Source organism: Eutrigla gurnardus, assembly GCF_963514095.1.
Source record: "Eutrigla gurnardus genome assembly, chromosome: 12".
Classification (NCBI taxonomy): Eukaryota; Metazoa; Chordata; class Actinopteri; order Perciformes; family Triglidae; genus Eutrigla; species Eutrigla gurnardus.
In genome coordinates this window covers 20,491,710-20,516,483 of record NC_139926.1, presented here as the reverse complement: position 1 = coordinate 20,516,483, position 24,774 = coordinate 20,491,710, and the positions used below count along the sequence as shown (strand labels likewise).

The 24,774-nt window shown below is 41.3% G+C and overlaps 1 protein-coding gene across 2 annotated transcripts in view; it reads left to right on the top strand.

The window, feature by feature from the left end:
* Window positions 1–24,774, top strand: part of LOC311021556 (glypican-6-like) — a 73,911-nt gene that overhangs the window by 10,585 nt on the left and 38,552 nt on the right. For both annotated transcript variants that reach the window (XM_084022167.1, XM_084022166.1), the window contains exons 2-4: window positions 7,410–7,568; window positions 17,894–18,285; window positions 23,158–23,323. In XM_084022167.1, coding sequence (XP_083878293.1) covers window positions 7,410–7,568; window positions 17,894–18,285; window positions 23,158–23,323 — 717 coding nt within the window. The remainder of the gene's footprint in view (window positions 1–7,409; window positions 7,569–17,893; window positions 18,286–23,157; window positions 23,324–24,774) is intronic.

The window sequence follows — 24,774 nt, the reverse complement described above, 5'->3', positions numbered from 1 at the left end:
CGGGCTGGTACAGTGAGGTGAGACCGGGACAAGTCTCTTTGTTTCACCCTCGCCGCCCTCTTCATTCGGGGGAAAGGCCGTCTTTGATGCGGTTCCCCTCGGAGCTACGGAAGCACGGCTCAGGATTACGGACGGGTTCCGGTGGAAACCAGACTTCACCACCAGCAAAAAACAAACAACATCTGCATACGATTTGGCTCAGTTCAGATCAAATGAGTAAAAAACACAAACAAGTTATCCCACAGCTCCGCTCAGACACTTTACTTGAAAATGCCTTTTGTTGTCACAACTGTTTCCACAAACCCTGTTCAATTCTCATGGGTCGCGCTCGGAGTGTGACTATTTTTCAGTTTGAAACACGGGACCTGGGATGACGGAGGGAAAAAAAAGCTGCTAACGTCTTACAGCTATAGGAAACTTCATGACAGACGACGTATACCGGCATCCAAAGCTCTGTCAAAATACCTGCATCTCACCATTTCTCTCTCCATGTCTGTGTGAGACAGGAAGATAAATTCTTCTCTTCTTTTTTGTTGACAATTTAGCAGCACCAACAACCTACATAATGATTCACCTCAGCCTAAAGCTCCAGCTATAACAGTAGATTACGTGTGGCGGTTGTGCAGCCGGCTGAAATGGTCGAGGATACAGAGCTGTATCGGTGCCGGTTTACAGTTTATTTAGAGAAACTTGCTGAGTTCCATAGAAATGCCAACAATGGAGCCGCATTCAGCCAAGCGAGTCTGGCGGTGGAACTCGAGGGCATCACCAATTCTCATCTCCAGTTGGCACAACAGCATTTAAAAAAAAAAGCAACACATGTGCACGTTGTCTAGCAGAGCAGAGATAGTGTGACTTTACATGAGACTGGTTTTTTGGGGGGGTCGTGAACTGCATTGCTGGAAAAGCTGAGAGTGAAGAAGCAGCTGTAACCATTACTATATTCAAGTAGAACATGAAAATGAGCGAGCATCCTCTCTGTCAACTATTTGACTACAGTAAGAATGGATGGCATCGGTACTCCCGTCCCTCATGAGGAGATGAGCAGCTGTCACTCTTGCAAACACAGAAACGCACAACAAATCATCTGTTTTTCTTGCCTTCCTCTGTGTTTCTCAAAGCTTTCTGCTGCTGGTTCAAGTCGGGGTTGATGAATTATTCAGTTCACTTCAAATAAGACACTGAATACAAGTAAATGTCCGCCTTTAATGTAAAAGGTAAACCTACAAAAAAAGAGTTGAAATAATGCATTGGTGGATATATTTCTTTCCCCCATTTTGCAGCAGTTTAAAACATTGGGTAAATATATTTGTCAAATGTGTTTTGCAATGTATATAATAGACTCACACAAACTCAAATAACTACAAAATCACCTTTTTTTTAATAGTGTTGAGTGAAATTGAAAGATTGAAAGACCACCTGGCTTGTTGAAGCGGTGCACACGTGTTTGTGTTAATGCATCTCTAAGGGATAAGCTTCTCCCAACAGTACATGGACACAGCGAGCTGCAGCAGGTGGCCTGGGATAATATCATGTTATCCCCCTTAAACACTCAAACATAGTTCATTTATTCATTTCTAGTCAATTCATTCAGTTTGGACTTGTCTTAATAATCTGCCGTGCTCGTGTTTGTCATAAAGAGGGAATATTTCACCAGTTCAGCAACTTTGCTAACAATTTTTTTTTGTTTTCACACCACAATGAAGGTCTATGGCAAAAAGCATATCTATATCAGGCTTTAGCCACAGACCTACTTGTTAATGGGGTCAATGCGTTGCTGTTTTTCTTCACGTTGACACCATAAAGAATAATACATTTCCTGTAACATCTTTCTATGAGACCACAACAAACTTTAAAGATGCAGCATTTCTTTTCTTTGCTGTGAAAGAACTGTCTGGCCCACAGTCCTCTTTGTTGCTGTGTGTGTGTGTGGGACGGGTGTGTGTGGGTGTGTGTGTGTGGTTCAGATGAGATAGATTATCTGGAAAGCCACAGCGCCGTTTTTAACCTTGGCGAGGAAGGTTGCGGCACTTTGCTGAGTGGTGAAGTCCCTTGAAAGCTCCGGCTTCTCCTCAATGTTGATGCACGACAGTCTCGTCATTAAGTGATGTTTTTGCTCTGTTTAGACTGCGTAGGTTTGTTGTGTCAAGATGGATTTTTTTTTATTATTTTTTTTTTATCTCACCAAAAGGCTGCACTCGAAATGTGTGGCCCGAGGGACTCGCCTGCTAGACTGGTGTGTGTGATATTAATGAAGTCTCCTGAATCCATCCATAACTTTAGTGGTGATACACATTTCAACCCCTCAGTCAGCCGGAGCAGGTCCTGGTTCAGTGCAGCGAGTGGGTAAAGAGAGCTGTGTGGGCTTCACTGGCCTTATTAGACTGAACATCTGCAATGGGAGGTCCACCTGAATGCTCCAGTGACATATTTCTTCCTTTCCTCTCAGATCAAAGCTATCCGCGGTGATGCATACTCTAGATTACGCCGTGTATAAATGCCTCCTTATTTTTGGCAGAATCTACTCTGCTTTTTCCGACACTCTCACACGGCATGTTTATAAGAACCATAAAAATGCACTTTTATGGGGGAAATAAATATGTAACATTCCCCATTCACGGGCTTGACAACACCCACTGCCTATTGTGAAATGAAATACAGCATTGATGGAACAATTTTATAACAAACGCCCATGAAAATGATGAGATGCTTTTAGTCACACATTTCAGTTTCGTGCAAATAAGTGGGTTTTTTTTTTATTTTATGGAAAACAAAACCCCAATGGTGAAAATTATTAATTCATAAGTCTCTTTTCTGGAAAGTATATAAGAGGAGTGTTTTTTTCTCTGCCCTTCCTCTGTTTGGTTCTCTGCTTTATGTACCAACACGCACAAAGTCTGTGTTGCTGTCGCCAGCAACTAAAGCATTCTTTCTGCAATTCTCCGGGGCTTCACACAGCCTTACACACATTGCTCTGCTTACTGAACATCACTTATACAAAATGATCAGCATTCTGCAGTTTTTTTCCAACCAATAATAAGCTCCTTTTCTATATTGAAATATTCTGCAAAACAAACAGTTAAAAGTTAGGACTTTTTCATATTCGTATTCTTAAAGTCCCAGTCGGCTAGTCTGGCGGACGAAGGGCACTCTGTCAGATTTTGAATGTTTACAACTCTCACGCTCCTTCCCCTCGACTCCGTGCCCTTTGAAATCCCTTAGATCACACCACCTTTGAAACGCGGGTCGTTTTATCACGGGCACCGTCGCCATCTTTCTTTTTTTCCTTCTTTTCCACCGGTGTTTTCTTTTCCTTGGTTGTTTTGGACCTCCTCGTTTCGGTTTTTAACAAGGAATTGGAAGCTTGTTGCTACTTCCCTCCGCCTCCCCCCTGTGATAGTGGAACGACCTGAGGGGGGAGGGGCTCTGTGTGTGCACGAACACAGCCCTGCCTGCTGATTGGACAGGATGATCCGGGCACTGTCGATTTTTGCAAAACAAAGAACAGGCTCTACGTGCAGGTTTTTTTTTAAAAACCGGATGATTTATGTTCTATCGGAGCATAGTGTCGGTGAATATGATAAAAAAAAATGTTGCCGACTGGGACTTTAAAATATATGATTTTACCAGTGACAACTTACATTGGGTGTGTAGAGTAGAAATAGCATATTTAACTTAATCTAAGCCCTTTTTGGATTTTTGGAAAATGCCTATTCTGCTCCATGGATGTCGGCTAATGTGGGTCATCACAATATGTATATTTTTTACAGCAATCGGACTGATTGCTGTAAAAATGATTGCTACAATCAGGGGGTGTCCGCCCCTCCTGGGATATCATTCATCAGAAGATGGTGAATGATTTATTGTTTTATTCATTTTCGTTATATAGTAAACTTGGCCAGCATTATGATGAGGATTCATAATGGCTGTATATTTGTGGCAGAGTGGTCACTGGTTCCATTCCCCCACTTTGACCCACTTTGCTTCGCCACTGTGTCTCTTCATCGCATTGATGAAGAAATTAAGTTTTTTTTAAAGCGATTTTAATCACAAAAACAAAAAATCCTACTTGGTGATATATGCACAGAATTCCAAGATATTATTGATAACCGTTGACGCTCTCTGTTCTGCAGATCTTTAACGCTATTAGATGCCTTTGATTTCTACAACCGATGATGATTTCATCAGCTGCGGAGCTCCACAGCTGATTGCAGCCGACCTGGAGTGTCGGTAGTCCAGCCCTCTGCTCTGCCCTCCGGTGTGCAGTCATCGCTTTGATTTCAGCTCCTTATTATACCTTTTGCAGTTGAAAGGTTCTTATGGAACAGTTATGACTCACTGGCTCTAATAACACTGCTGGTTTGAATGTTCATGATTAGGTCAATCTATAAGTAGCGTGTGATATGAAGTGAAATTAAATCTCATTTTTCATGTCATTTTGCACAATTTGGCTTCAGTTCACCTCGTGTTAGTAAAGTAGTAGCTGTTCAACAAGGATACCTTACTATAAGAGTGCTATGATCAAAGTGCTACAGGTAAGAACATAGAAGTGCTATTTAGGGGGGGGGTTGTTAGTGGGTCATGCTATGTAGAGTCGAGGTGAAGTCTGAACAGGTGAGTCTTGAGTCTTTTTCGGAAGATGGCTCTGCTGTCCTGTCATTGGTCAGGAGTTCGTTCCACCACCGAGGCACCAGAACAGAGAAGAGTCTGGACTTTGCCGAGCTTGATTTCAGTGGTTATAAATGAGACAACTGGTTTAAACTGTGTTACTGTGTAGGAAATGGAGAATAAGTTATTTTCTGACTTGCTTGTAGGGCTGTCCAGAATACCATATTTGGAGCTTCAAAGTTTCAGTGACAAACATTTGACGATATTCAGCGCTTCTCAATAATGGAGGCATATATGCACTTCACTCAGAGAGTATCAGTTGCCTCTCACGCTACATGAAACGGAATAAACATAATAAACTTTTAGAAATAAATATACTGCGGTCTATGCCAACATATAGGCCTGCAATCAAATATCTCCCACGCATCATTTCAGCACCAGGGACAGCACTCGTACACGCTACGCAGAAGACCTGCCGCTATGAGAATAAGAGAATAACTCGATATGTGTGGGGATATTGTACAGTGAGCCAGCCACTATTGCTAAATGAACCCCGACTGGGTGAGCAGGAAATTGAGGCTGATTGCATAAAAAAAAAGATGCATTCAAATACTACATTTGATTGAATTGCCATAGCAACGGCCTCAGCTTGGATGCCATACATGCCCGTTCCACAAAAAGCTGATGTCGTTCTCATCTCTTCCTGTTTGGTGTGTTTTTTTTTTTTTGGTAGGAAGGTTGGTGGATGGCGTTTGCTTCTGACGCGCGTTCCATCAAGGCTGGGTGTCGCAGTCTTTCAAACGTTACCTCACGTCACCATCTGTAGACGGCAACGTGCGAAACGATCTCATGCTCTTATCATATTGTTGTTCACGCGGTATGGCGCTCACTAAGTGAAATCAATTTCTTGTTCTGCTGCTGTGCGATCTATCTGTTGCTGCATGCGGGGAGGGTTTTCACAGCCGCCATCTGCTTACAGCTGCTCGCCTGATTGGAAGCTCATGCTGATTGTGGACAATGCACATCAGATCTGCATTCTTCTTTTTTTTTATAGGGGAAATCTAATTTCATTGTGCTTCTTGTGGGGAATGAGAAATATGATTATGTTTGTGCAGGGGACACAATCTGTGAAATATCATCCATGTAAGTCATGACTATTTAGGAGACGTGATGAACATGTTAATGCCTTTTATACGTTATCATTAATCATCCAGCCAATTGAAATTGCACAGTAGATTGAAGTTGAGCTGTATTCTGGCAATCCTACCGATCCTCTAACTGTTGCCTAATTTATTCATATTGGTCGGATTTGTGTCATGCCTACTCTGAAAATGCTGTCATTCTAAATCTAAGCCACAGCCTAAAATAATTGTATTATTATGTTTTTGTTTGAACCATTCATTTGTATGTAGGATCACAGAATACCCAACCGATTCCCATGTGATGTCATTTAGTGTCAACACTCGACTGCACCTGCTGCTTCAATAATGCTAGTTTCCAAATGAAAGCTGGGATAGCTTTTATTTTGAAAGCAGAAGGAACAGGATGAGCTTTCACTTCCAAGTTCAAATTAGGTCAAAATGCAGTGACACAACTCCCAAAGGTTGACTTGCAAACTGAGTCACGGTCAAATCTGTGTTGTGTTTTCTCAGATCTCCTGTTGTCGATATACGTTTACAGGTTTAGACTGTAAGCCTGAGAATGAAATGCTGTTTCTGCTTCTGCGGAAAAATGAAATAATGTCCATCATAAACTTTTGATCCGCTTCGGTATTTTCCCAATGTCATCAATTATGTATTGTGAGAGAATATTTCAAACCAATGTATTATCTGTTCTCCCGGCTGCCATAGCTCTCTTATTGTCGGACCAAATAAGAAACACTACCATTGTTTTTTTCTGATGCACAACATCCTGTTACATCCTACAAGGCACAAGCCTTTTTTTTTTTTAACCTTTCTATTTCTGAAATTAGCAGCTCATTTTCTATACAGAAGTAATTACAGTGAAAATGCACTTTTCACTTGGCTGTAAATTATCCCTGACGAGGCTTTCATGCTGGTGACACTTTAAATGTCAGTTGGTCTGTGAGCTACAGCTCCGAGAAACCACGGGCTCTGTGGAATCGGAGTAACTATAATTCACTGGCATGTTGTTTATGCACATGCACTCTCACCCCCTCGTGTTATTGTCGACTTTAAAGGTGTTCAAATGTTTAAAATGCATCTGACGGACTGAAGTTTCGAGGCGTTGACATGGTAACCGTTAACGGGACACAATAAATCACACTTTATTTTGGTACTGTATTTTATTATGGGCTCTTTTGTGGATTTTGAGTATGTCTAATCTAACTGTGTTATTTTTAAGAAGCGACAAAGATACGATTATTAGATAATTGTATATTTGTGATGTCATTGTATAACCATTCATGCCATGCTAACTTTTAACTAGCTCTATCATGAGCTTCTAATGCATCTTATTCCACCTCCAATTTCGACAAACATTTTATATCAGCCGTTGTTTAAACTGTGAAAATGAAGTGTCAAGAACGGAGAAGATCAGGACACTAGAATGAAAGTTACTAAGTGGGCAGAAGCCTCAGCAAACACGCTGCTAATTAAGACTTCCTGTACACTTTTCCCCGTATCACAGAAGGTTGTATGGGAGAACATGAAAAGTTAAACACTGTTCTCGGTTCAGATGATGATGTTTTCCAAAATGAGAGCTGTTGCTGTGTTGTTGTTTTTAAGCATTAAGTCTGAATAGTCGGTGTCGATAAACACTGTTTATTGTCTGTTTTGCAGGCGAACATCTTCGCGTATGTCCTCAGGGAAACACATGTTGCACCCAGGAAATGGAGGACAAATTTGGCCAACGGAGCAAACAGGACTTTGAGAATCTAGTCGATGAAACGAGCCATGAGTTGAGAAGCACCTTTGTTTCCAGGCATAAAAGATTTGATGGTAAGTCTTTTTTTTCCTTAATACCTTATCCTCATTTACTTACCCAATCATGTCTTCTTTTTTTCTTCTCCGACTGTTTTAATGGTCAGTCACTGTGGAACAAAAAAATACAGCATGTAAAGAAAATGAAAGGATTTACGCTGTAGAAGCTAATTTGAAAAGGTTCACTGTTGCAGTTCTATAGCTGTCCTCCCTCGATTGGAGACGAGATGTGAAAATCTCATTAATATGCCTCGGAGTGGAGTGCCCTCTTGTTGGATTAGACAAACATGGCTTCTTGCACAGCAGACTGACAGCTTGAACAGCAGCACAGAGCCAAACCCGGCATTGTTCCGGCTGTTTGGTCGTCCTGTGATCCTGTCGCAGCCCCACGGTGACTGTGTTGACCATCGCACTGTGAAGGGGGGGCACTCATTACTGAACCGAGGCTCACTGTACCTCTCCACCTCTCTCCCTGTTGGTGTCTCCGTCTATGGAGGGAGCCACTTCGAGTACAGTTTAATGAGAAACATTAATCCCTCCAGCTCCCAGCATTATACTGTGCGGGAAGCAGTAGCTTATCACGGCGGACAATGACGAAGGGCGTGGAGATTAAAGTTGTCGAGCATCGCCACCTGTCAGCGTTGTCAGAAATGACTTAGAAGGAATGCGGCGTATGAAAAAAAACCAACCTTTTAATGAGTTATCACTCAATATTTCAGAATTGTCGATTTTCTCCGAGTGAATCGGAAAATGCCACAATGGTTCCAATTGGATATTGGATTATAAAGCTTTCATAATGTAAATTAAGAGTGATGAGAGACATGCAATTCAATATTATGGTTACTATTAAGCCCTTGTATATACTGTATATTTAAAACCCCAGATCAGATTTTGTATAATTCTGCCTCATCATTAGCGATGGGATTAAGGAACTGCAATCTGCTTTTAAAGTTGAATCTCTGTGAACGTCGAGACTCGTACTCAATGTTGACAAACCCAGTATGATGCACTCCTCGGGCTCAAAGCAGACGATGGTTTACATCTGATCGTTGCTTAGAATACAATTTGCCTTTTCAACATAATTGTGTCTTACAGAGAAATCCAGGGTGACGTTACATTACAGAAATGGCTGTTTTTCTTTGCAAGTGATATTTAACATCTGCATGCAAATTCATCTCCTTTTGAAAACGCTAGATGCAGTATCACGCTGCATTAAGTTTGGGGTTTCCACACACATCACTGCAATCTGTATGAGAAAGATGGCGTGTCCTCCTTGTACAACCTTGTAAGACAAGAATACACTCAAAGCCTCTTTACCTATGTTCTCTCCTGACCCCTGAACCCTCAGTCATGTGGACAGATTATGTATTCTCATTCCTCAGTGTGAGCTACAGAGTACACCACATTATATTATAAACATGCTAGATTTAAAAACAGGATTCATCTTTAATTCCGAAGCCAATACCTTGAATGCAACACCGATACCACAACGATACTTTTTAGATACTTAATGTTTCTCTTCTTTGATGTAAACATGTTTTCCTGATATGATGGCTCATTATGCACACAGTCTATTGTTATGAATGACAAGAGGTATTAGTAATCGCAAAACCAACATGTTGACATCAACATATATATGAGATATTCATTCTAGAAGCTAAATTCTCTTCTCAAATTTAACAATTTACAGTTTCTTTCAATATTTATCAGCTGATTTCCCAAATACGTAGTCCCTCCTCTGACTAGCGAGTCTATGTATCATATTATTAATACATAATCCTGTCCTCTTAACCAGCTTCCTGCTTTTATGTCGCACATAACGACATAGATCAAAGTTTGAGTGTTATTAGCAAATCCAGCATCTCATCTGCTGACATTATGCTGCCCTGTGTTCTATTTGCTTTCTTTTCAACAGCGGGGTTTAAATAGCACCGCAACAACACGGCTCCGCGCACCTTGAATAACCTTTGGATTCAAAATTCATATTCAATATCGTGCCTCCAGAGTCGAGCTGGGGCTACAAAACTGATGGTGCATATCGGACTAATTGACTATATCGACACGTAACAACACAACAAACACGTTTTATCAGATATCACACTCAAATTAAAGGTCACACTAGCTTTTTTTTCATTTTTAATGATTGTGGTCTGCAACCTCAGCGTCTTTGATTTTCATATACTTGTTCTAATATGAATTAAGACTGCATCTTTGATTCCAGCACATGCATAATACGTTCTTTTATGCAGCTTAAAGGTAAATTATAAAACACCTCTTCTTGGATCTCAGGGTTGAACAGAGACAATCCCGAAGATCCCCTTAATCCAAAGTGATTCTCATCTCTGTCCACAAGCAGGACGTAAAAGCATAGATTATTTATTTTTTTTATCATATTTGACTCTCCAAATATATCCAGTGACAAAAACTGAATAACGCCTGAGTGATAAATGGCGCAACTCAATACTCACCAGTCAATGTCTTGTCTTTCTGTGCTCGTTCTTTTCAAACTGTCCGACGTTTTATGTGAAACAAATACTATTCAGTTCCAGCGTGCGGCTCTCAGATGACTGCACATTGCCCAGAAACTCAATGTCACAATGTCTGGATGATTGCCTGCACTTTTTTGTGTGCGTGTGTGTGTTTTTTTTCCAGGAATATACACTTCTTTAGCTCACATTTGATTCCTGGAAGTCTGCATGAATAAATAAGTGTTATTTTGATCAGCCGCTGTCAGGATAGTGGATGTCGTAAGGAGGACTCCAGCGAGAGAGGAAATGGGGTTTGTCCAGCAGCACTTAGATGCATGACTCCAGGCAACCGTGTTCCTCTTGGGGTTTGCTGCCATTCTCCATAATTTCATCAGTCTCAAAGCAGATGCCATATGCAGGGTTCAGCTCTGCAGACCTCCGCTGTCTGGAGACTCGGTGTCTGCCCGGGGTCTCCACTGACCACCCGCTCGGGAAAATCGGAGATATTGATCGCCGGGTTTGAATTCCGCACGCATCTATGCGCATCATTAATTGAATCTGAGTGTTGGAAGTTGTGCGGTTTGGAGATATGAACTGAGATTTAACCAGCCAATAAATATATCGGCTGGTTAAATAATAAAATGCATCTTTTCAAGTATTTCAAGCTGAGTTTGAACGATTCTGCGTTTATCTGACTTCATGTTCCTTCACCATTTTTCATAAATAACTGTGTTGGTTGAACACTGCAAACAATAAATAGCTATTAGATCATTTAGATGCTCTTTAGCATCTATTTAGCACCTGACTGTGGAGTCCCTCCTACACAGAGTCAGCGTATGTGTGTATATTCGCTTCTCTTTATGCAGAGTTTGTGATGAGTATCACTGTTGCTGACAGGAGCTGGCCGGCCCACGCACACCTGACACGGCAGCCTACGTGTCGCAGCGAGAGGGCACCGCCTCGATATGCCAAGAGCAGCACAAACACAGAAATCTATCCACAACAACTCACGTTGCACCGTATAGCCGCGTGAGAAGAGCCAGTGCCAAACGCGATCTCACTGTTACCGCAATGTGTTCATACTTTCCCCCCTCTTCTGCTAATTAATGCGTGACAAATCATGTCTGAGTGTTCTTAATGGTAATGCGTGTCCGAGTCCCATACCCCAGGCCCGAGCTGCTCAGGGAAATTAGCGGAATGGCTGTATTCTTCTCCTTTTTTGCTCATTAAACACCAAGTCAGGGGTCTTAATTGCTAATCAATTGTTGGGCCTCCTCTGACCATGAACACCACGGTGCCAGGTAGCCAGACAGAATGTTAATGTGCTCCACCCTCCACAATTGATCTTTGGAGTTACTGACTCACACTCCTATCACTCATCAAAGTTGTATTGATGTAAAATCACTGCATAAGAATCCCTATGCATAGAAAACCCCGGAAGACAATGATGCGGTTTGACCCAGTGTTATTATTCTCATAAATCCCATTATTGTTGAGACGTAACCTGTCCCCTAATATTCGTTGCTGATTGTGAATAATGTGCATCTGAAAATTCAAACACATTATTTTTGTAGAATTTATAATACATTTTGTGGCAAACGTCGAGTTAAAAACCGGATACTGGATAAAAGCATTTGTTGACGTGCCCTTGAGCAAAGCATTTAACACTAAATGACTCCTCGGAAGCTGCAGTGCGCCGGCCAGCTACCAGGTGTGGATGTGTTTAACTGGATGAACATGGAGCTGGGCCGTGCTGTTAAAGGGCGTGCTGTCTCAGCAAAACCCTCTAGTTAGGAAGTCCTCTTGGACTATCCAGGTGCATGCTGGGAGAGTAGCTAGAAATCCCTCTCTGTACACAAACGGGAGTTTTAGTAATCCTTTCCTGCACTCCATCAAGGGTATTCCAGATCCCCTCCTCATGTTAAAGAGTTGGATATGGTCATTTTCAAATGTGAGGAAATGACATCACACTAACATCTTTTTGCAGAATTAACACATGAAGGCGGAGACACAAAAGGTCAACCTGTTATGTTCTGCACAGTAGCATAGCACTTAGAGCAGCCCTCCATAGACGGCGCCGCCTGTCAGCCGTAATCAATGGCCCACTTATGATTGACATGTCGAATCAGAAGTGCCCCTTTTGGCAGCAAAAATGCTGGTTTAATGCACCGGCATGAGAGCTCCAGTAGGTTGCAGGCCGTTCGTTTCAACGATCGCAAAGTGGGAAATGGGCTCCCTCTTTGATTGGCCTGTGTTTCTGTCTGGGGAAGACACTGGCTCTGCTGGAGATAACAGGCTGTTTATTCTGCTGCCTGACAGCCAAACAAGTCGTTTCTGCACAGTCGACGTCGAACAAATGATCTGAATATCTTCTTGTATTGGATTCATTGACTTCCTGTGAGCGCATCCGGCTTCTTACGGTTAACATGTATTGGTGTATGGCCATGAAATACAATGCACTCCCAATAATTGAATGTGAAATTGTCACCGCACATGAATGTCATTGCACAGGAGCTAACCTTGCTTACAGTAGACTCATTTTATATTCACAAGAATGTATTGTATTTTTTAAGCACTGAATGCTTCTGCAAAAAAAAATCTTCAAATTGGAAGAATGCTTGCAAATACAGTATATATTAATGTGAAAAACGATGTACTAAATGCTTATTTTCCCCTCCTTGATTTTGTTTAAAACATCCCCAATGAATAACTAACTGTAAAAATCTCCTTTGGGTCTGATTGGCTCAGGTTTTACTGACTTCTCGTCTGTGATGAACGCAGGTGAACAAATGATCTACTATGTTCCCGTGATTTAGCAGTAATTACACAGCCTCATTGTATTGATTCTCAAATTGCTCTCCACTCTCAGGGCCCTGTTTATACCTATGGATGTCCAAATTCTGTATTCATGGATTTTTACTGAGACGGGTTAATGTGGTGGAAATTCCAGTTAACATTCCCATGAAACATCCATCCAATGCCAATCTAAAAATAACAACAAACAAAAACCTCCCGCTTATTACAATCAATTGCTGCAGATGTAAAACTGAAATGTAACGGTGCTGCTGTATGAGCATTTCTTTTAAAAGTTAAAATAAATGCGTTTTAACCCACTGATTAAAAATATATGATTGCTTTTCATTACATGTATACACATACGTGTATGTATGTATATATATATATATATATAATATATATATATATATATATGTATTAGGGGTGAGTATTGGCAAGAACCTTACGATACGTATCACGATACTTTGGTCACGATACGATACATATCACGATATTGCGATATAAATAAAGTACCTGTACCATCAGATGAAATTGATCAGAGGACAAATTCATTCAAAACAGCCTCTCCATTTTATTAATTCCCATAAATTCACTGAAATAAATATTGAAAATAAAATGAAAAAGTACTGCATTCACAACATGAAAAATTGATATTGTATTGGGTAGTATCGCGATATATGGCCGTATCCATATTTATATATATCACAAATATCTCATAGGACAGAACGATGAAGTCATGACATTTTGGGCTGGACACGGATTAAAAAACGGCATCTTGACCGGTTGACAAGCACGAGGCGGTAATTCAAGTGTTGTCATAGACGGTAATTACTCAACTGCAGAAAAGTGAATTGTGGTGGAAAAGCAACCCCTTTTTTATTCTCCCAAGTTATGGCTGGTCACAGTTCAGGAGACTTTGCAGTAATTAATTCCACAGGCCATTTCCCACGAGGGTCCTCCTCACTGTAGATGTCATCCCGTCCACGGCTCCCTCTGTGAGCTATATGTTCCATACTCTCTACTGTCTCCAAACAACTGTGGTTCGCTTAGAAATGAGAAGCGCGCTTGCCTGTTTTTTCATCATCTCGCTCAAAGATTTTTAAAATTGTCGTGCTCTGTTTCACTATTGCTGAAATTGAGACTACTACTGACATCTCTGACATGGAGGAGAGCATCCATCAGTTCTCTGCGAGAGCAAACGGCTTTGGAAGCAAAGAAATACAGGCTTTTCTCTTTCCTCTCGCAGGGAGACTGGCTCTGTGTAACCTCTGCACAGCGAGCCGAACTGAGCTTTATCAGCGAAATGTAATGAACTCTCTGCAAGTTGGGAGTTTTTTTTCTTTTTCTTTCTTTCTCGAAATCACCCCTGTCCGTCGTTTCTGCATCGTTATCCTCCGCTTGCAGCTCTTGCAGCCATTCGTTTGGACAGACCTCTTAATTACTAAGTCGTACTAATGAGAAATGTATGCTTCCCTGATAATTTGAGTCTCTGACATCACACTAAATGTGTTGTTTTAAAATGTCATCCCTCTCGTGCCTTTTTTCCCCCCAATTAGATTAAGTTGTCCCTTTTTTAACTCAATCTATTAGTCACCGAATTCTACTGAGCTCATCCATAATGCAATTATACATCCTAATCACTCCGAAACAGAGCTTTAAATTACATCAAATACACTGTCCACATTAACATTAACATCCTTCCTTAATTAAATTAGTTATATATTCAATTAATATTGCAGCACATTGGGTAAAGAGCCTGACTGCAATAAGATGTTTTGTTGTTGTTTCTCTTTTCAAATAAATGAAATGAGTTACTAATCAGCATGCACATCGCTCTTTGTCACCGACTGTTTTCTTTACCAACGACGAGGCTCTGAAGCACAAATCGGGCTCGCAGCGTTGCCTATTTAAAGAACTGCTTCGTCTTTCATTTCACTGTGGTCTCAAGAGTTACTTTGACCAACATCACAAGGCCTTCATACTGGGTGTGCATGCTGAAACAAAAAAAAAACAAATCATACGATACCCTCTTTAGATAGCATGGAAAACGTGTGCTAATCAAATCAGATACCCAGAGGACGTCTGGCAGTTAATACTCGCTGGTACCCTGGTGATAAGACATGCTAATGGACATTAATTAATTTGGATAAGAATAGAGAAAGCGAGTCGTTAACAAGCATGTTGCACGTGATGAATCGGAAGTGGTTTTCGACGGACTTGATCTGGTATCTCCTGTGGCAAACGTGACCTTTACCCTTCCAAGCTCACATCCAGTGAGTTATTGAAGCTGCTGGTTGCGGCTATAATAGTATTTGTCTCAATCAGGTACACAGTCCTGTGTTGTGCAGGTCTTTTTTCATAATTTCCTCTGTGTGCTGTGCAACACGCTCTCGCTCAGCCCTCGCCTTGCCAACCAGATGGGATTTGGCGCGGCGTCATGGCGAGTCGTGCCATTTTGTCTCAGCTCTGCAGCAATTTGCCATTTCACCTACATTGCCGAGCATTAATGACCTCTTCAAATCCATTACAGCTTCGCCGGGGCCATTCTGATAAGTGACTTTGAATGGCTCAGAGGGGCAGAATGGATCTTTTAGTTAATGTGTGGTCATGTGACCGAGCTACCATCAAAGTCTTCGGATCCAGAGTCATGTCGCTTTATTGCTTGCAGCAGATTTATGAATCAATAATTCATTAAGATGTCTTGTTTGTTTGTTTGTTTGTATCGTTGCTTCTTTTGGGGAGTTGGGTCTTCAGCATTGTGGATGATACTTAGTATTCTTCCATCTGTCCATCTCATGGCAGTTTGTTCGTTTGTCTCCTGCTCGGAGGCTCGTCTCGAACCTTTCCCTTCGTCTCCAGCTCCTTCCCTCTCAGCGGGACACTGAATCCTCTCATGGCCCCCCTTTTGGAGCTGCAGGGGTCATTAAGGCCTCTTTTCATTTCAATGTCTCTCTCTGAAACTAGTTTTCAGCACAGTTTGGTGCATCACAGGTCGGAGCTGCAGGCACCTCAGACGACACGGACCACCGTGGTCTCGGGTCAGGAACACAAGACGAGAGGCAGAACCAGCAGAGCAGTGAGGGAGGCGTCTGGCTTGCAGGATTTAGAGTCCTTTTGAGAGGCTTCCACAGATTCCTGCTTCTCAGATCTGCCTGGTGTCCTTTATTATATATTAATTCATATATTATTATTGAGATTTCAAATTCGAGTTTGATCAATTCATGTATAAAGTCATGATTATAAAATAAAGATTAGAACAAATGCAAAATGAAACATATCACCAGGGAAAATGATCAATTTGTGAATAATTTACACTTTTTTTTTTTTTATCTAAAATGCACGGATTAACTAAAACCTGGCATTATTGTTCATTAACATTCAGTTTCAGATCTCCTAGGATGTATAAAAATTACCTGTGAAAGGAATGATTCATAAAAGAAAGGACAAGCCTACTTAATGAGAGAAAAATCACCAGTAGTCACCGGTATCCATGGTGTCCATATCTGGCATGCAATTACAGGAACAATGCACTTAGCTCGTTATCTTTTAATCATCCCCACCTTTTTTAGTGTTTTTGTGCTGGTTTTGTTCACTCCGTCGGTGTTCCCGTACCAGGGTGAAAGTAGAGACCTTGAAGCTGCACTAATTAAAATGTGTTACACTGATAATGACTGTGTGTAATGTGAAAGGTGTCGCTCGAGTGACCAACGGGCAGAGAATTATCGCCTCGTCTTTTAGAGTCTGTCAGCTCACGGTTTCGGTTTTTGTGGCCCGAGACTTCACTGCTTCGACTCAGTCTCTCTGCTCTCATCAAGCCTGTTCACACGCAGCAGGTAGCTTTGTTTTTTTTTAAGTGACACATCTCTAATCAACCCACTGTACTCTATACCACTCATACCAGACAGCAGACAGCCAACTGGCTGGCCATCACAGCGCAGCATTTCGCACCAGTCAGGAGCTGGCACAGACAAATTGAAAGGAGAGTCGATATTGTGGCTTAAGTACGAGTCCAGAAACGCAGCTGTAAAGACATGCTAATCCGTCTGCTAGATGACATGTAAATAGGCGACCGCTTGCTTACACATCAACACCGTATCAGCTTTGTGAGGTGATAATATGTCAATATTCCATTTACAGCTCTCCGCTGTCTCTAAGTGACCAACAACAACAACAACAAAAAAAGCCCCCAATTAATCCAGCGTTAAAGCTTTGGATGGGACATATTGCCCTATAAAAGAAAATAACCGAGGAGTATAAAACGCTTTCTGTAACCTCCACCACTCTTTATGGGGACTGGAGTCTCCTCTGTCTAGTCTTGAACTATTTCACTTTGCAGTTAAGTGTGCAGCGTTTTGAAGCCTATTTAAATTTTAATCTCGGTCCTTGAAAGCGAGGACTATCATTATGGAGAGCAGATGGTCAGGAATATTATCATCGCCTCCCAATTTGCGCTGAGTCATAGAGGTCATGAGGCAAACAACAAGCGGTGCCTATAAAGGAGAATGCTGAATGACTACAAAGCCTAACTTTATTGAGGAATAATAATCATACTGAAGGATCATTTATTGGACTTCATCTGACAGCGTTATATGGAGCAATATCTAAGTGCAAATCTGTGTATAGTAAAAAAAAAAATCAGCAATGCATGTCCTTTCTATGAAGACATGTATTTTGGGTTTACGGGGGATATATTGGGACAATAAACACCTCATGCACTGCAAACACAGAACTTATTGCTTTCCAGAAATATATAAGAGGAAGGCTCCAGTTTCAATACCAAACGTAGTTTATTTGAGATAAGAATCAACAAAGCTGCAAAATTAAGTCAACACCACAATCCCTTGATTTGCTATTTCGGGTATTTTCTATTTAGTCGGCGTATTTGGTGTCGGCATTGCAATCTGGTAGACTTCCCTTTTTAAGCTGTGTTCATCAGACACAGTTAATGTCATTTTGCTGCATTTCGGTTTTAATCAGAAGGTTCCCGGCGCACCTCATCAAGCCATATCAATAATAGAACATTCACACATGAAAGACAATTTGACAATAAGTAACTTTCTTTTCCTGTCCTTGAATCAGAATTCTTCCTGGAGCTGCTGGAGAACACGGAGAGGTCCCTGAACGAGATGTTCGTGAGGACTTACGGCAAGCCGTACATGCAGAACTCCGAGGTCTTTGAGAACCTGTTCGCGGAGCTGAAGCGCTATTACACGGGCGGGAACGTCAACCTGGAGGAAATGCTGAATGACTTTTGGTCGCGGCTGCTGGAGCGCATGTTCACGCTGCTCAACTCCCAGTACGTCATCACCGAGGACTATCTGGAGTGTATCAGCAAGTACACGGACCAGCTCAAGCCCTTTGGAGACGTGCCCAGGAAGCTGAAGGCTCAGGTTACCCGGGCGTTCATCGCCGCACGCACATTCGTCCAAGGACTCTCTGTTGGCCGGGAGGTGGCCCAGAGAGTGTCTAAGGTAACGGCATTTAACAGGATTATAAAACACCTAATCAACTGTTTGCTTCTGTCAGTTGTAGAACCCTCAACAAATCCATATTTCACATGATTCTGTTGCCAAATATTCAGCATCTTAGCCGAAATTGAGACTTGCTGTGTATCCGATACACATTTCCACAAGGTCTTGCTTTGGGTTAGAGACACATCCCCCCCCTCCTGGTTGTCCATTGCAGATACTTTTCTGACTAACGTGTGCTCTCGATGCATGTCTTCAGGAAGTTTGGAGTCTCTGGGTCGCTTGTTCAGGTGCTGTCTAGAAAACAGCCTTGAGAATATATACAGATTGGCCAGAAAATGAAAAAAGGGAGAGAAAAAGAAAATGTTTGCGCCGCCATCATTATTTATCGCTCTATTTTCTAATATTTGTTCACCCGGTATACAGACGCCATTAATCACGCCGGAGCCTTCGTATTCTGTTTGATGCGATGTAATCTTAATTTAGCTTCGGCAGTATATCACACTGCTCTCTGGGTGTGTGTGTGTGTGTGTGTGTGTGTGTGTGTGTGTGTGTGTGTGTGTGTGTGTGTGTGTGTGTGTGTGTGTGTGTGTGTGTGTGTGTGTGTGTGTTTGTGTGTGTGTGTGTGTGTGTGTGAGTGTGTGTGTGTGTGTGTGTGGTTTTGATCATGTATAAAGCAAGATTAAAGGCAAAAGCAAGAGGCTAAGACTTGGATTTAGTCACATTCAACAACATCAGTGCTTTTTCATAAGAACTACGCTGCAAATCCCCAACCACCCTGGTTTCACCACTGCATTGAAATCAGTAAGATCGGATTAACAATCCCATTATAAATATTTATAGGCCTGCTGTACAGTATATAAAGGGAAGGCGGTGAAACACACTAATGTTGAAGAAATCCAAAAATGTCTTTTTTTTTTCTTGCAGCCCTGCTGTCGTGCACCCGCTGATCTTTAAACGTGCCTATCGGTTCCCAGCCACAGAGGATGTGTTGTTAGCACGCGTTTACCCAGTTGCACTCGGCGGTGTTCGCGAGCCGCCGTGTCCCAGCTTTACCTCTTGACATTTCCAGTGGGGCCCCAGAGGTCCAGGTCATGTGTCTGGGACTGCAGCCCTTCTGATCCCCGGGGTATAAACTCATCATGAGGGGTCGGGTGTGAGCGTAATGGAATAAGACACCCTGCTAGAGGTATCTGCCGCAGAGCCCTTGTAAGATGTGACATTCATGCTTATTGCTACTGGGAGATATATTGAATTAAAGTAGACACTGTAGGACTTTATTGCTTCTCACAGCTTAAGAGACAAAACACAACAAACAAAACAAAAAAACCCGATGGAGCTTTGAGGAAGCAGAAACATGTGTTTGGTGTCTGCGTCTCACCAACAAACGCTCCTACTTATCCCAGATCATTACCCAAAACACTACATCTGCTTCTGTTTATCTGAAGTGATTACAATCTTATAGTCATGCGTCTGGTAATTGATACTTAGAATATTTCATCTCACAGTGTTACCTGAACGCGCTCCCTGTAGTACGATGGCAATGGATTTGACAGAAGCGATGGAGTAAACATGTTATCTTCTCAGAGTACACGCCACACAGAAGTGGGAAACATCGTCTGAAAGCTGGGAACCTGTAGATTTATTTGAGAAGGGACAAATTGTTCTAGTGATAAATTAGGAATAAAAGTTAATTAATTAATTCAAGCCTCTATTATGTCTCATTAATTGTTGCTGCCAGCTTGGGGTTGAAACCATTTATTACACTGATTAGGTGCTAAATTTATACATCTTCACCTCTCTAGAATCGATAAAAATGTTTTAATATTCCTACAAAATACCAGATTATGACACCAAGACCTTGAGGAGCACCAGAGAACAAGTAATGCCATCATTTGGTATCAAAAACTTTTGATATTTAGAGATATTTTTCTGCGATCGGGTGGTGAGCACTTAAGCTCTGGAAAGTTATTGCCACTTATTGTCAATATAGTTAGGAAAGCCTAACATCGTCTTTATGACCGAGGTCTCTAATCTGTAGTTGTAAAGTTTCATCATGCTGTGATCATCCTCGCAGTCACAACAGGTCATTTTATACAGCGAGGTCAAGTTTTAACGGGGACTAACGGAATCACTTATGAAAGCAATTGGGATCATTGGATCCACAAGAGTTGAACTTTCTAGTTATACCCAATTCATACAAGACTGTTTAGAGACCCACGCATGCAGAAATAATCAAATACAGCATTTTAGAATAGGGGAAAATGACACAAACTGTATGGGAGGGACCATTGGGTGTAATAATTATAATTATAACAATGAGTATTTCTCCTGATGACCCCTAAATCGGCTGAGAACAGATCCTTATGTATTTTGTCAGGTTGGGTAGATGTTGGCGGCAGCATTGTTGGAATATTCGGTGTCAGTTTGTGTGAAAAGTCAGACGGCTGATCTGTGAGGATCATCTTTTCGTCCGTGTTCCAGCCTTCCCTGGAGTCTGACTCTACAGAGCTACGGAAATACCTCCAGTCCTCTCTTTATGATACTTAGCATGTGGGCTGAGAAATCGGTAGGGGTCCAGGTGCATCAAACATTTATACACATCGCCAACATCGAGAGGAACCGTCTGTTGCTGTTTTATTCTCGCTTTACAAACAAATGATTTGTATTGAGAAGTGCTTTATAGATGAATAAATTACACTCAGACGCCAAATGTTCTACTTTCTTTGGCAATTTCCAACAACAATATTACTATTACTGCTAAAATAATTTGAAATGTAGCTTTTTTACAGCAGCTTTTTTTAAATTAAGATCCCTCTGCTCTTCCTACGATTTTATTGCAACTTACATATATCGTCTCCAATCAGCTACTTCCTTTGTGACATGTTTTTATTTAGCCGCAGCCGTATATTTGTGGCTAAATCACATGAAGCTCGTAGAGGACACGACAGCGTAACCGATTGCCATTACGACAAAGCCCCGTTCAAGAACCCCAGCCTGTATAATAACATTTCACATGCATGCTTGTTCTAAGTTGTTCTGCTTTAAAGGCGTCCATGTGTGATCAGGTTCAAAGGTTTCCACTGTGACAGAAACATTTACCGTTAAATTGTGTCTTTATTTTGGATCCTGAACTCATTCATTGTCTTTTTTTTCTTCTTTATATTACATTCAGTTAGCAAAAGCTCAAATAACTTATAATGAGGTCACGTGTCTGTAAAACTAGTCGTTTTTTAACATCTCTTTTTAAAAATAAATCCTTAAATTTGATTTTTTTTAATGAATATGAGACATTAGTAAGTGTTTGCACGTTATGTCTGATTTTAGCCTGAAAAAAAATTGAGTTCTCAGCTTGAAAGATGCTTAATAAGATGTTTGCTGGTGCTTCATGGAAAACCTAAAAAAAAAAAAAAAAGTCCATTAGCTGCGACCCGGGAGCTTTCATTTCAAACATCTTGAAAGGGCCCCAGAGTGAACGCATTTGAGTAGGATGAGACTGTGAGGAAATCATCTAATAGCATCGGCTTTACGAGGTCACAAAGTCAAGTTTGTATTCGCTATCCAAAATGTCACAATAATCACTCGCGTGTTGCACTTTGGTGCGCACACAGTCCGGCGTGTGTCCTGAATGTGTGATGACAGCGAACAGCTGGGTCAGCCGGCGGAAGGCTGTTTCCTGTGGTTTTGATCTGACGGCATTCTGTCACAACACTGGTCATACCAGTCGAGTCAATTTCATTTACAATACATTGAGAAATCTATTCTGATTTAATTATTTTTAGACTATTAACACACAACAATCCTCAGAGATTCGTAGAGCTTGCATGAGTCAGACGCTCGGTTTGAATAACTCGGTGGAATCTGCACAATTCCTCTAATTTGTCTTCTCCCTAGAAAGACAAAGGAGCATTTCAAAAGCACCAGTTCTTTTGGATTAACATCAATGTTCTATGAAACAAATTAAAGCACTTAATTAGTGGCTCGACTGATTGTTGCACTGGCTCATTATGTCGTTATTATTCCAGCTGCTTTAAATGCAATTACTTAATAAATACTTTAACCCAATTAATCAAATCCTAGCTCATTCATTAAAACAATTTAATTTCTACAACTTAAATAGGGTTTGACTATTTATCACTGAATTCAATTCAATTCTGAGTGAATTTCAAAATAAAGGCGAAACACAAAAGTGATGATTTATGGATGTTTTTACTTTGCATCAATATATTGTATTAATATTGCTGATCACTTACAATGTATGGATCCAGATAGATGTATCATTCCCCCATACAAGTTACCACCACACAACGGTATCTTTCAATGTGTTATCGGGCAATTTAAGGTCTTTCATTGCTTCAGAGTGGTTCTTATTATTATTTATATTCCCTGCTGTTTGTGATGACTGATGAAACCTTACCGCCCCCTCCATCTCCACCTGTTGTATAATAACATCATATCCTTTTTATGTACACGAAGATGACAAAACATGAATAACTGAGGGACGAAACGCTTGACAGGTAACTCAACTAATGAGTTGGTAAATAAATATTATTTACACGGTTATGTAAATATTCTCTTTATTTAACGTTTGACATTTGAATGCAGGTTAAATTGTCTGTCAGTGATCACCCACTCGCTGTGATTGATGACGCTCGTTCAAAAGTCTGTTAGCAACTCTTGTCTCTCTTTCTTTTTCAAAATAAAACTAAAGCAAAATAAACTGACAATTTTATTCTGGTAACCTAAAATGACCAAAAGCCTTCATTTGTGGTTTGTTCAGCGACATTAAATAAAAATGTAATTCAGATTTGACTGAAATAAGTCTGCGTTTTTGAAGGTGCTGATGACTGCTGCCACGCTCTCTTGTTCTTGCAGGTAAGCAGCACTCCCGCATGCATCCGAGCCCTGACCAAGATGCTGTACTGCCCGTTCTGTCAGGGCATGCCGGCGGTTAAATCCTGCAAGAACTACTGCCTGAATGTCATGAAGGGCTGCCTTGCCAATCAAGCTGATCTGGATCCGGAGTGGAACCTGTACATCGGTAAGCCTTTACAAGCTGTTCCTTCACCTGTGTGCTGCAGGTCTGTTCCCGGTACTTTTTCATGTATTCATTCCTGGTTGTATGATGATGCAATGTGGTTTAATGGGTCTAATGGAAGCACTGGCACATTAGCATTCGCAATAATGAGACATTTGTAGATGCAATTCACATTCACTGACAACTGTGTTGCATGTTAATAGCATGCCGAGGCCAGGAGGTAACTTTAAAACGGTTCAGATGATGAAGGACTGAAAACTACTGTATGACAGTGAGCTTAAAGAATTGTAACCCTTAAGCTGAGAGATGTAGACTGGAGTGTTCATTGAGGGCGCACTCACACTACACCAACCGCTCCTATTGGAATTTACAGCGCTGGAATAAGCCATCTATCTCAAATCTTACTCTAAGCAAGCTTTTTGTGACGATACTAAGGCATGTTACAATGGTTTCCTTTGAAATCAACTGGCTGTGGCTCATGTCAAAATGTTTACCTTGTAATTCTGCAGGATTACAGAAATAGGTGTGTTACGTGACCGCGTTTGACTTTCTATTTTAAGCGAGGTTGCAGCCGGCGCTGTGCCGTTATCATGTTTTGACAGCATCAGTTCCATTGACACACATCGGGCCCCCTCAGATAAGAGGCCCTCGTCATTCTTCTATCAACGTTGTCGCGCATGAAACGATTTTATTCATGGGATTCTGCTCTCCTGCTGGGCTAAATGGGGACTTGTAATAGGGCAGAAGTGCACAGCGGGGGATGTCAGGTTTTGTGAGGAGAAGTTCAATGGGAACTTGTTCAGCTCAGACGCAAAAAAAAAAAAAAAAGTACAAACATGAATGCAATATTTATATATTTTTTCAATATTTCATAGAACGCCTAACGCAGATGACGCCTGCTGTCGTGTAGGTCTTCCAGTAGGATTGAACTGAAGTGGTGACAGTGAAAACGTGACTAGGCTGCCGAGGGAAACGGGAGAAGGAACTCTGGTTGTTCCTCGCCAAACTCCAGCAAATAAAACATTGAAATTCCACCGCTGGAATTGCATTGGAGTATTTAAAACAAAAACAAAAAATTTATATTTCCAAGTAATTCTCTTTTCACCAAGTGTGGGACTTGTTTGTAGCAGAGTGATATCATGGGTCAAAGGTCAAAGGTGCTTACATGTCTTTCCAGAAGAGCATTGTCGAACTCGCAGGTATTAAGGTCCTCTCATGGCTCTCAAGGCTCACAAGTCATTACTTTTGAGTGATTCCTGAATGATTTGATCGATTCCCTCCAGAGATGATTTCCCTTCCCTCACACTTGCATAAAAGATGCCCTTACTGTTTCACCAGGAGTAGGCTAACACTTAAGACTGACAGAAACAGGCTACTCATATTTTATCCGGGGCTTGGTTGCACTGGAGCACATCATTTAGGTGATGAAGGAGCTGAAGCGCTGCAGAGAGGAA